The sequence below is a fragment of the Morus notabilis genome, unplaced genomic scaffold (assembly GCF_000414095.1).
Source record: "Morus notabilis unplaced genomic scaffold, ASM41409v2 Scaffold484, whole genome shotgun sequence".
Classification (NCBI taxonomy): Eukaryota; Viridiplantae; Streptophyta; class Magnoliopsida; order Rosales; family Moraceae; genus Morus; species Morus notabilis.
In genome coordinates, this window is record NW_010361412.1 from 1 (window position 1) to 11,679 (window position 11,679).

At 33.7% G+C, this 11,679-nt stretch overlaps 1 protein-coding gene across 1 annotated transcript; it reads left to right on the top strand.

The window, feature by feature from the left end:
• The first annotated feature begins 1,843 nt into the window (after positions 1 to 1,843).
• On the top strand, positions 1,844 to 3,264 carry LOC21384611 (BAHD acyltransferase BIA1). The gene has a single exon (XM_010099333.2). It carries the CDS (start codon positions 1,856 to 1,858, stop codon positions 3,164 to 3,166), a length of 1,311 nt encoding a protein of 436 aa, XP_010097635.1. The 5' UTR covers positions 1,844 to 1,855; the 3' UTR covers positions 3,167 to 3,264.
• Positions 3,265 to 11,679: the final 8,415 nt, after the last annotated feature.

The window sequence follows — 11,679 nt, forward strand, 5'->3', positions numbered from 1 at the left end:
TTCTCACAGACACACACAAACGAAAATAATTTTAACAAAATCATTAAGAAATTGCAATAAAAATTGATTCTTTAACAAATAATTCTTGGGCAAAACAGTCAATTTTATCAATTGTCGCTCAAAGAAGAAACAGAATTGGGATTAAACAAATTCTCAGTTAAACAACAGGCAATTTTCTTAAATAAAAAAAAAGATTAAACTTTATAATGAGGATGTGTGAAAACCCCACCATAATTTCTAAGTGATGTACAAAATAAAAATATATATGTCGTTCACAAATGTGAAAACCCCATCATAATTTGTAAAGTTTTCATAACAACATTTTCATAACAACAAAAATAAAAGCAGAGTTTTAGTACAAATACTAGTGGCAGACACAGTTTCTAATCTGCTTTAAATATCTCTTAACAGGACTCGGAACTCTTCCTCCAGAATTCAAACTTAAAAACTAAAAATTTACAAACTTCAAATTTTAAATTAAGAATTACTAAAACAAAGATTTTCTTTTTTATTTCTAAAGAGCTCTAAGACTCGAGGGATTGATTCGAAGAGTTAAGGAAGCATCTTATTTATAGGTCTTGGAATGCATATGAGTCCAATGCATGGATGCTCTAGAGTCACAAAGCAAACGCATAATGAAATAATTTTGCAAGTTGCCTTCTTTTGAATTTTTGAATTTTTTTATTTTTTTATTCTTTTTCTTCCTCTGAAATCACCCTAAGAATCCAATATTTCAGACTTAATTAAGTGCGGTAAGGACTACATGAAACCGGATTTCTATTGCGCAACTAGATTGATAAGAGAAAGTAAGCTCACATAAACTGGCTCACATGGGAACAAATGCAAGAAAGATTCTTTTCAACATGTGAGGTATGCTGATGTTTTCTTGTCTGCTCACTCTCTTCCCTCAAAGAGTCTAATACCCTCTCCAATCCTGACCGTCTAAATGCTTCGATCCAACAGATGCGATTCAAGTTAAAAATAAAATAAAAATTATTATATTTATATTATATAAAAACCTAATATAATATAATATATATTATTTATTTATAATAATATTATATTGTTATATATATACACGCACACAAAAACACACATATATATTATATTATATAAATATTTATTTATACAAATTAAAATAAAATAAAAATAAAATACATAAAAATCTAATAAAACCAAAATATTTATTTTCTTAGATGCTGAAGGATGAAAACTAAGTTTTAACATTAAAAAAAAAAGATTGAGATTATTTTTAGCTTTTGTTGCTTGATCAACAAATGCATGTGATGAAAGCAAGAAAAGCCAACCAAGCGAACAACATTTGTGAAATTAAAGTTTGTACATCACTTAGAAATTATGGTGGGGTTTTCACATTTGTGAACGACATATATATAAGAGGACAAAGCAAGCCATGATTTGTAAAGTTTTGATATTAAACTTTATAATGCGGGTGTGTGAAACCCCCACCATAATTTCTTAAATAATAAACGCTCCACTCAATTTCTTAGGAAAGTGATGCACAAAATAAAAATATATATGTCGTTATTAAGAAAGTGATCGCAAATAACCACCCACACAATTTTCCTAAATCTTGTTGATCAAGCTTTTATTTTTATTTTTTAAATAAACTTGTTGGTCAAACTTAGCAGCGTGATGTTCACGCTAAGGAAGCGAAAAGCTTCACACTCACTAGGATCAATCCAAGTGGCAGCCATCTAATGCATGTGTGGGCTTATATCTATATGTATAAATATATATGGCCTACTTCCTTTGGATAGAGCACGGCAAAAAAAAAAAAAAAAAAAAAAAAAAAAAAAAAAGGGAAGAGGGGGGGGAAAAAGGGGGGGGTTTGAATATGGCAGATGAGTTGAAGGTTGAGATCATTGGAAGAGAAATCATAAAACCATCTTCTCCAACTCCATCTCGCCTTAAAATCTTCAACCTATCTTGTATCGATCGGATTATGGTTGGAGTTTACACCTCTTTGGCTCTTTTCTACCCCAACAACAACATCATTCTCACGTTCGACCAAATATCTAACCACCTGAAGAAATCTCTGTCTGAAGCCTTAACTCTTTTCTATCCGCTTGCCGGGAAAATCAAGGACAACACCTTCATCGAATGCCACGACGACGGAGCTATTTATGTTGAAGCGAGATTCAATGGCCTCCTCTCAAGCTTTCTAGATCAAGAACACAAAGACGAGGCACTCATAGGGCGGTTCCTTCCAGCCGCGATGGAATCCCCGGAAGCAGGCACATGGCCCTTATTGCTTGTTCAAGTCACTCTCTTCGACTGCGGCGGAGTTGCAATAGGCGTCTGTATGTCGCACAAGGTCGGCGATGCAGCCACGTTGAGCATATTCTTGAAGACCTGGGCTGGTAATGGGATTCCGGATTTTGAAGCGGCTTCTTACTACCGTTCTGGAGATACCTTCTCGTACGCGCCTCCTGGCTCGTCGGAGGTCAAAAGGGTGGAGGACGGCGTGGTGAAGAGATGCTTGTTTGATAAATCAACGATTGCGGCTCTTAAGGCCAAATTTGCAAGTGACGGCGTCAAGCAACCGACTAGGGTTGAAGTAGTCACCGCCCTCATTTTGAGATGCCTAGTGGAAGCTAATTCACGATCAACCTCGGGATCTTCGGCAACTCCACTGTACTCTCTCATGACACAAGCTGTGAACGTGCGGAAAAGGCTTGAACCACCGTTACCAGATAACACTGTTGGAAACTTCGTAGGGTTACCTGAATTGCAGGTAGAGAATGACATATATAACGAAATTAGTATTGAGGCATTGGAGTGTCAACTGCAGGATTTGGTGGCTAAACTAAGGCAAGCACTCAAAGACTTCACCGAAAACAAAGTGAAGAGGTTCCGAGGGGACGAGGCCGCCGGACTCCAAGCTCTTGTTGAGCCATTTACAAGAGATGGTGCGGAATTGATTGCGTTTAGCAGTTGGTGCAACTTTGAATTCTACGAGGTTGACTTGGGTTTGGGAAAGCCAAGTTGTGTGATGATTCCGAGTTACTCCTACGAGAACTTGATTTATATGATCGACACAAGAGATGGTGATGGAGTGGAGGTAGTCTTGACTTTGAGTGAAGAAAATGTTGCTTTATTTGAGAATCGATTACAAGAGATTCTCTCATTCGCTTCTTTAAGTTAATTTCTTTCTAGATCTTTGGAAACCATCCATGGGGAACACAAGAACTCTAAAGTTTTAGGTTTTTTTTTTTTTTTTTTTTAAATCATTGTTATTTTGCTGTGGGGAATCCAAATACTCTAAAGTTTGTTATTTCTTCTGTTTTATTTTTTCCCTTTTTCTTTTCAATCATTGTTTGTTGAGTCATCTTGGTCTCATTTTGGTCGTTTCTTTTTTCTTGTTACTTGTAACTGTTATTTATTATTTATAGGATGCTTCAAAAAACAAAAAGTTCTTCGCATCATAATTAATATTGTTTCAACTAAAACTGCTTATTATTACATAAGAATTTAAATTATGTAGGACAAAAAATATTTTGGCAATAACAAAAAGTGCAACAATTGCAGGACCAAAGTGCGAAAAACAAACACACACAACCAACAATCTATATAGAGACAAGCTCTCGTGGAATATACCAACAGAATCCACCTCATACCGTGTACTGCCACGTGTCATGAGACTAGCCCTACAAAGGTTTTAATCCTCGGATAAAGCAAGGGTTTAGCTCTCATAGCCAAGTGGCAAATTATGGCCCTATTTATTTTAAGGATCCGATTGTTGTTTAAGATTAAAACCACGGTTTAATATTCAAATTGATGTTTAGTATATGAAAATTCAAATCATTATCCATGATTCAAATTCTTAATTTTACAATTCACCCTCCCCCTAAATTATAGCAATCCTAATTGTTTTCTACACTAAAATTAATTTTGATTCTAAAATCATTTCAATCATGTTATAACATTTTCTCTCTCTTTAATTTTGATTCTACAGTAGAAATAATGTCAAGTAACCACCTGAAAGAAGAACAGACTAAAATTACAAGAGAAACCAGAGGAGCGAATATGTGGTGTTTTACAAAGGTAGCCTTCTCATTCATATTTGTTTTCCTCAATTTCATAGCTTTGTCTTCTCTATTTCTCTTCATCTCCGCCGCTCATTGTGGACAAAATTTTGAAAGATCTGCAGGAGGAGATGTTTTTCAGAGGCCCACAACTAATATATGGAATCATGTGTCATTGTATTTTAATGGTTTTACCATAAGTCCTTGCCTTATTAGATGGTGTAGATATATATGTATATATAATATGTCAATTTACTATATATTTCATAAAGCAAATTCCAATAACTTAATACTTAGTTGCCTTATTGGATGGTGTAGCTATTTTTAATTTCCAACAGGACAATTACCACTTGCATCATGAAGTCAATTCTCTAATTCTAAACTGTTTTTGTATGTTCCTATATTAAAGTCACATATCCTGTAGCGATCTTCATCCGCAAAATTATGACACGGTCCAATATTAGGATAAAGAAGGTGTAAAAGTGATGATCTCCGATAGGATTTCTACAAGAAGTTGATCTTTTTAGGCAACATCAAATTCTAAATCTTCCTCCAAACTCAGTTTCCATATCACTAAATTCTTGCTCCGTCAATAAATTAATATTAAAGAAAAACTCGCCGCGCCGTGATTTATGTTTTAGAAGTGGCAAGAGTAGTCTTATGTGAAACTATTGCAGTTTGGCATTAGGCTTTTTGCTCTGTTACTAGTACTTTCTGCTCTGGAATATTTAAGCTGGACATTAAGGAGTATATCATCTGTATAATCACTTGCTGACTTTGTATAGAAGAAGCGTATTGGATTCTAACAATTCCTATGTTTTAATCTCTAATTTTGGCTTTGTAGGGAAGAATGCAGCGATCGGCTCTGATGCTTTGTCTAAGATCAATGGATGCTTTGACTGCGATCCGCTTTTGTTCAAGCATACCGTCAAGCTCTTGCCAGTAAGGTTTTTTTTTTATTTTAATAATAATATTATTATTATTTTGAATTTTAATCTCAGCATAAAATTTATACTAAATTTTGTAGCTTTGTTTGATTTTCTTTGTTTAGCCTTTTTTTGCCCCCCTAATTTGTGCTAAAAATTGTAACTTCAACATAAAATAGTTTCCTTGATTTCCATAGCCAAATATTGTTTGAGTTTTTCTGGATTATAATGTTTACTCAGTCGCTATTTCCCATGTGTCTCCCTTTTGAAAAAAATTAGAAAAAAAAAAGTGTGATACTTTAGGCTCCTATGGCTATGTGAAGCTTGACGGGATACCAGAGGAAAGATTTTATGGCGTTTCTCAAAGGTAGTGTTTTGGGTTACCTATAACAATACCATTATTCTGCGACTGCGAAAATGTTGTTCTGATCATAGCTTTTTCCTGTCTTTAATAGCTTTTTTTTTTCTTTTCTTTTGTTATACGCACTTTCTCTTCTTTTTCGCTGCTCATTGTGGACAATTTCGAAATGTCTGCACTCTGCAGGAGGAGAACCTCTTCTGAGGCTTGAGAAAAGACCAGATTATGACTTTTAAGATCCATTATATATATATATATATAATCAATTTCGCTCTGCTTTTCTGATGAGGAATGGTCGGATTATTATTTTCTTTTATTTAAGTTTCTTTGCCTTGTTCCATGGTTTAGATATGTCAATTCAGTAAATACATATTTCATAAACCAAATTCCAAGTACTTAAAAACTGAGCTACCAAAACTACGAATTCTACCATTGGTGTACCTAATGAATTAAGTAAGACCGTTGTTTATTTGATGAATTGTACTTCTGAATTAGTTCTGTAACTATATAGTTCTTATAACTATGTTACAGAAAATTTTATTGTTCGAGTACTAAAACTAGACTTTGACTATAAAGTGGGGCCTTTAGAAAGCTGCATTAAAATACACATTATTGATGTTGAAGGGACAAATGAGGATTTTCAATTTGTTGCTCTTAGGATCGTAATAGGCCGTGAAGGGGAACGACACCAAACTCCTGAAGCTAAAACAATGTCGTTTGGGTTCTGGCCCAAAGAGTTTATGAGGCTTTAGGGGAACGACAGCAAACTCCTGAAGCTTATACAATGTATAAAAAGCGCAATGCGCTTCCGTTTCGTCCGTTAGCGGCACGGACGAGTTTCGTCCCTGTTTTTTTGGTTGTTTTTCTTCCTTTTTTTTAGACCCTTTTTCTTTTATATTTGCTTTTGAGTCCCCTTATTTTCTTATTCGCTCCTTTAATTTAGTATCATTTTAGTTCTTTATTTTTATTTATTTTTAATTTTTTTCTTCTCTTCCTCTTGCTTGTGTTTGGTCCCAATCCCTCCACTGCCACCACGGACTCCCAAAAATATTTCATAATTAAAGCTCCACGACATATGTCACACCGCAAGCTTTTCGAGCCAGACCAAATAAAATTCGGATCACCGTACTCTAATAGCTTCTTTAGTCTCTCATATTTTTCCCCCACTCTTTATTGAATCATATGATTTTTTAACAACTATACATTCTTCTTCTTTTTTACATTTTTTTCGTTCACTTTTGTTTTACTTCCTTTCTTATTCGCTTCTTTAATCCATAATTTTTACTTAACACAATAATTAAAATAAAATTTAACACAAGGATAGAGCATACAAAATTACCTACGTGCAGATGCACATGACTTCCACTAGTATATATATATGAATGAGTTTTTAATGGTTACGATTTTATTGGTTTGGTGGTTACCACTTATATAGAAATTTGATTACGTGGTGTGGTAATAATCTAAAATCATTAATTGTCATAAATTTTTAGTCAACTATCTAATTTATCATAACTGTCAGATCAATATATTATTGTTGAAACAACGATACCCATTGATGGGTTAAGATTGAAGTAACCATTAAAGAGAAAATTTCAAGTTTAACTATTATTTTTATGTCATTACACAAAATCTTGATACCACTACAGAAAATAATCTACAGGTTATTAAAAATAACCTGTAGGTTACGAATGATAACATGTAGGTTACAAAAAAGTAATCTGCAAGTTACGAAAGATAACCAGTAGGTTATAAAAAAATAATCTGTAAGTTACGAAAAGATAACTTGTAAGTTATTAGTAGCATAAGTTATATTTTAAAACAATGGCAGAAATAAAATAATATTACCTCTTTGATGGTCTTTCTGAAAATTTCCCACCATTAATACCACACTCATATATCCTATTTAAAAAATAAAAAAATAAAAAATCACACCCATATATATGTGTGTTGAAACCTGCTCCCGTATTTATTGGTTAAATAAGATGACACTAATGGGATCATTCTACTGAACAAGGCAAGCCATGATTTGTGAAGTTTTGATATTTATCTGGGTTCGCAGGGTTTTTTTTTTTTCCCTCTTTGTTTGTATGATTGAATGCTCCCCAAATTCATTTTCAAGGGTACTTTTGTAGTTGTATATTGAATATCATAACTCTCAGTGTAAACGAGTGTTAAGTGTCATTTTTCATCAAAAATTTAAGGTCTGAAGTTTGAGGGAACGAATATTACAAAATGAAATTCATAGAGCATTTTATTACATGGGCTAGAATTCGAGAGAAAATGTATAATTCGTCCACATTTATATTGTTGTATACCAATAGAACGGCGCCAACGGTCGCCCTCTTTACATCAGCATTGGATGAAATTACATCGAGGAGTCTGCTTCTTGTGTGACTGTGATAGAATGGCCAAAACATAAAGAAACAGAATTGGGATTAGAAAAATTCTCAGTTTAACAACTGGCAATCTTCTTAAATAAATAAAAAAAAAGATTGAGCTTTTTAATGTGGGTGGGTGAAAATCCCACCATAATTTCTCAAATAATAAACGTTCCACTCAATTTCCTAGGAAAGTGATGTACAAAATAAAAACATATATATCGTTATTAGGAAGGTGACAACTTACATGTGTGACGATTCTGACTATGTGGCCGTTACTTAATTATAATTGTGCTCTAATACTAACTATAGCGACTCTGCTGAGTTGACCGTCACTGTAACTAACTTTAACATATGCTTTCTGAAACTCTCAAAATTTGAGAGATTTTTTTTTAAAATGCTACCTAGAATGGTGCAGCATTTTTTTTAAAAAAAATGTTGTATGAATGCTGTAGCATTTTATTTTTAAAATGCTATATAAAATGCTATAGTGTTTTCTTTAAAATGATATATAGAATGTTGTAGCATTCAGAGCATGAGTTCTTTTTTCTTAGAGAATTATATCTTTTTAAAAAAAAACTTACTGTAACGACATAAATTCCGGTTTCCACTTTTCGAACATAGCAAAGTGTTTATAATTCAAAAACAATCTCTTTTCTAAAGCATGAATTTACACATAGTTATATTTTTACTTTTCAAAATCCTGCTAACTTGCACAAACTTGATAATCATACTGTAAACTTTCAAAACATAAGTTCATAGACATATTCAACAAAAATATTTTTAAAACCTTAAACTGTTGCGAAAATAACTGCATGCGGTATCCATTCCCCAACCTGCACTCCACTCGTCCACTGCCTCACCATCAGTCCATCAACCATTATGTGCAGGTTACTTACCTATAGTATAAATGCTCTGAAATGAGCTTTCGTTCAGCAAGTAGGAACTATTACTCACAAAATAACTGAAAGTTCACATGAAAGATATGCATGAACTGCTTTTGCTGATTTATGATGTCTTATCAAAGTGTTATTGTCTGTGTTTTACTATTTGAACTTATCTTACTTACTGATGGGCCCGAGTGCTCATACCACTTGCATGCAATCATCATGACGTGAGGGTTTGCAAGGTCCCCAACGACACCGTGATTATAAACTGATCTGAATGCCTCCCTCTTAGAGGACTTCATTATTTTTTTTCTTCTCCCTTGCGGAGCCTGAGTTACCTCCCTCTCAGAGGTTGGTACGGCCCTCAATTGAGATTATTCTTATAAGTTTCTCTTGACTTATTAAGGTGTATGCAATATGACATAGTATAGCATGTTATAACATGGAATGTACTGTAATGACTGAGAAAATCTCAGACTTTAAATAATACAATTTACGTATTTAAGCCAAGGATTTTCCTAGAAAATATTATGTGACTGAAGAATTTATGGAATTAATATTTGTATTCCTAAATTCTGTAGCAGATTTCATGTTAAGTTCATGTTTTCGATCAAGTAAATTCGATCGATAAATTCTCGCCGTACTTTAAGGCGGAATAATTTTCAGTACAAGTATAGTTTGAGAATCTTAATTTCAAGAATCTCCAAACACAGCATGATGATAGCCGCGTATAAAAAAAATGCACTTACATTTTAAAGAGAAGAAAATCCTTAATTGCCAGATAGTTAGGTTAAAGTCACAAGAAAAATACCCATAGTAGAAGGGTGCAATGTGAGCTCGGGAGTTGACACCGTCAGAAACATCGTCATTCCCGGGATTTAATACAGAAAGTTAAATTTAGAATTTGTTCAGTATAGAATTAATTTCAAGACTTGAAACAGTTCAAGACATTACGCGAGTAAGAATGTAATGTGATATCGAAGCAGTCGAGGATTGAACATTGAACTGTAAATAAGCAGTAGAAAAAGAACCGTCAGAAACTAGAATTTCCTCTCGGCTAAGTACTTCCTTACAGTCAGTATGATTTTTATCTGATTCAAAGGAAACTTAAGAGATGAGACAAAAGTACAAATGGTAGGTTAGGATTTGGTAGGATGACATATGTGATTTGATGGGGGTAAGTGAAGATAAATCATGACATATGTGATTTGATGGGAGTTAGTGAAGAGAAATCATGACCTATGTGATAAAAATTTCTCCTCTCCTTTTCCCCACACTAGAACCGGCCAAACTTAAGGAATTAGAGCCAAAAACTTAGCTAGTTAAGTGTGCAAGTGAATGACATGGTAAGGTGATGGGATAGTAGTGGTTGAAGGAGAATTAGTGGCAAAGTTACTTCTTCTTTTCTCCTTCCAAAACTGGCCAAGAAAGGGGATTTGAACCAAAAATTTGGTTGATTGATGGAGTGGAATTGGAGTTAAATAATGATCACAAACTTGCCTATAAAAGGAACCAACATAGGATAAGTCTCATTTTTTTTACTTCTTGCTTTTCTCTCCACCTCCAAATCCGGCCACACTCTACATTCTCTCTCAAAATATTTTTTCCCACTCTTCTAATCTTGAGCCACTAGCACACCATAGAAGAAGAAGAGGAGGATCTCAAAGGTTTTCAAGAAAGAGTTCTTCAAGGGTAACTTCTTGAACTCTTTTCAATTATTTTCTAGCAAAGTTTAAGTTTGAGAATCCATTGATGTAAATTGTGATTCTCAAGAAAATAAGTTATAATAAGGGTGTGTGAGTTTTGTGTTGGTTTTGTGAGTTATGAGGTTAGTTTGATGTGGTATGCTTATGCTCAATTTAAGTTTACTTATTTTCGGTTCGAGAGAAAAATTTCGGGTTACTTTGAACACGGGAGTGAGAACCCTAGAACGAGATTTTTAGGTGTTCCAAAGCTTAAACTTATAGCTCTCGATGTTTTAAACATTTTCTATGGCTGTGACAAAACCCCATTTTAACTCTAAATGTAACTTTTAAGCCATTTTTTGAAAACAACACAGGCAGTCCAAAACAGTTTCGGGAACAAAACTGGTTCAGCCAAACGAGATCTTTAGAGGCTGAATCTCAGTTTTTCATAAAAATGAAAATTTTATATTTCAACGAGACGAAGAACTTTCATGAAGAACAAATTTTCAAAATATGAACTTAAGATGTAGTAAAACACTGATTTCCAAAATTGCACAGTTTTTAGACTAAAACAGTTTCAAGAAAAACAGCAGCCACTGTTTTCAGCCAAACGAAGCCTTTAGAGGCTGAATTTCAACTTTCTCTAAAAATGGGAATTTATGATCTCGACGAGACAAAAAATTATCACGAAGAATAAATTTTTGAAATCAGAATTTAAGATACACTAAAACGCAGATTTTAGAAACTGCACAGTTTTAACGAAACAAAACTAACATAGTGTTGGTTTTAACAAAAAGTGATCAATGAACACAAGATGTGGTTTCAGTAAAATATTATGGTGTTAAACCTCGCTTTAACAGAAGTATTCATTAAGAAAGTTTTCAAGAAAAATGCTTTCTTTAAAGAACATAGTGGGTTATCGAGCAAAACATCCCAACGGGCACCTACAAGCCCAACACGATAGGTCTTTAGGATTTCAAGGATTTGATGTGGGTCCAATGCCCGCATTGATTTAAGAGACTCTGTTTGAGTTTAAATTTCAGCGGTCTAAGAGTTATAATGCCGTTAATAAGTTTCTAGGCCGAATTGGACCTTAATATCATAATAAGTCCAATAAGAAAAATTATGGAGAATAAGTTACTAGATTAGGTAAATAATTTTCAATCTAGACATAAGTATGTTAAGGGCAATTAAAGAAAATAAGATTTTGAGGACTTAATAAATTGATCTTTATAGTAAATTATCCTTCAGAAAAGGAAAGGAAACCTACCTTAAGAAAAGGGTTAGATTCCTTCATAAGTTGCTAAAATAGAATAGCAAACGACAGTTAATCTCACACTCTCAATAGGTGTTCATTTTCAGAAATAAGCAAGTAAGAGAATAGACTGTTTAGTAA

Bases quoted from the DNA above. Each gene is read 5' to 3' on its own strand.
- LOC21384611 (XM_010099333.2), top strand. From the start codon at position 1,856: ATGGCAGATGAGTTGAAGGTTGAGATCATTGGAAGAGAAATCATAAAA.